At 54.1% G+C, this 737-nt stretch overlaps 1 protein-coding gene across 1 annotated transcript in view; it reads right to left on the bottom strand.

The window, feature by feature from the left end:
- The window catches only part of CHMP1B (charged multivesicular body protein 1B), a 12,923-nt gene that overhangs the window by 1,651 nt on the left and 10,535 nt on the right, over positions 1-737 (bottom strand). The window contains exon 6 of the mRNA XM_018574282.1: positions 579-709. Coding sequence (XP_018429784.1) covers positions 579-709 — 131 coding nt within the window. The remainder of the gene's footprint in view (positions 1-578; positions 710-737) is intronic.

Below are 737 nucleotides of genomic sequence, written 5' to 3'. Positions count from 1 at the left end.
ATTAGCGGTGCACAGCAGTATAGGGTGAAGGTTCTTCCCTGACAGATCGTCAATGTTCTGTGTGTCTGTTACCCCTTCACATAGAAGCCGTGTGACATACATGATCGTCCCCTGTACAGAAGCCGTGCGTTATACATGATCATACCCCGTCACCTGCTCACAGCACCTCCTCCCATTCCCAGGAGCCGGCCTATGAGCTATGTAATCTTGGGATGTGTGGTGCTGCACGGCATTGTATGTCACGGCGCTGCGCGGCATTGTATGTCACGGCGCTGCGCGGCATTGTATGTCACGGCGCTGCGCGGCATTGTATGTCACGGCGCTGCGCGGCATTGTATGTCACGGCGCTGCGCGGCATTGTATGTCACGGCGCTGCGCGGCATTGTCTTGGTGGGCGGAGCCATCTCTTTCTCATGTGACCTCCTGGAAGATGACCAAACAGAGAAAATATCGGGTGTCCCTTTGCTGGGACATCCTCAATGGACTGATGACGGCGTTGCGGTCCGATATGTACTGATTCGCGGTCCGATTGTTCTGAACCCTGACCAGCATACGAGGATGAGGATGACACCGCTTACCTGTTCTGTAGATGCCACGCTTGTTCCTACAGAACCCGTCTGCCCCTGAGGAAGCTCCATGTTCAGGTCCAGTCTGCAAATAGTAAAAGATGACACAATCAGCCAATCAGGTTCAGAGCTGCATAGACCAGCTGGGCATCTGCAATCTGGACATGTGGT

Source organism: Nanorana parkeri, unplaced genomic scaffold, assembly GCF_000935625.1.
Source record: "Nanorana parkeri isolate BGI_ZX_2015 unplaced genomic scaffold, ASM93562v1 scaffold2858, whole genome shotgun sequence".
In the NCBI taxonomy this organism is placed as follows: domain Eukaryota; kingdom Metazoa; phylum Chordata; class Amphibia; order Anura; family Dicroglossidae; genus Nanorana; species Nanorana parkeri.
This window is presented reverse-complemented; position numbering and strand designations above follow the sequence as displayed.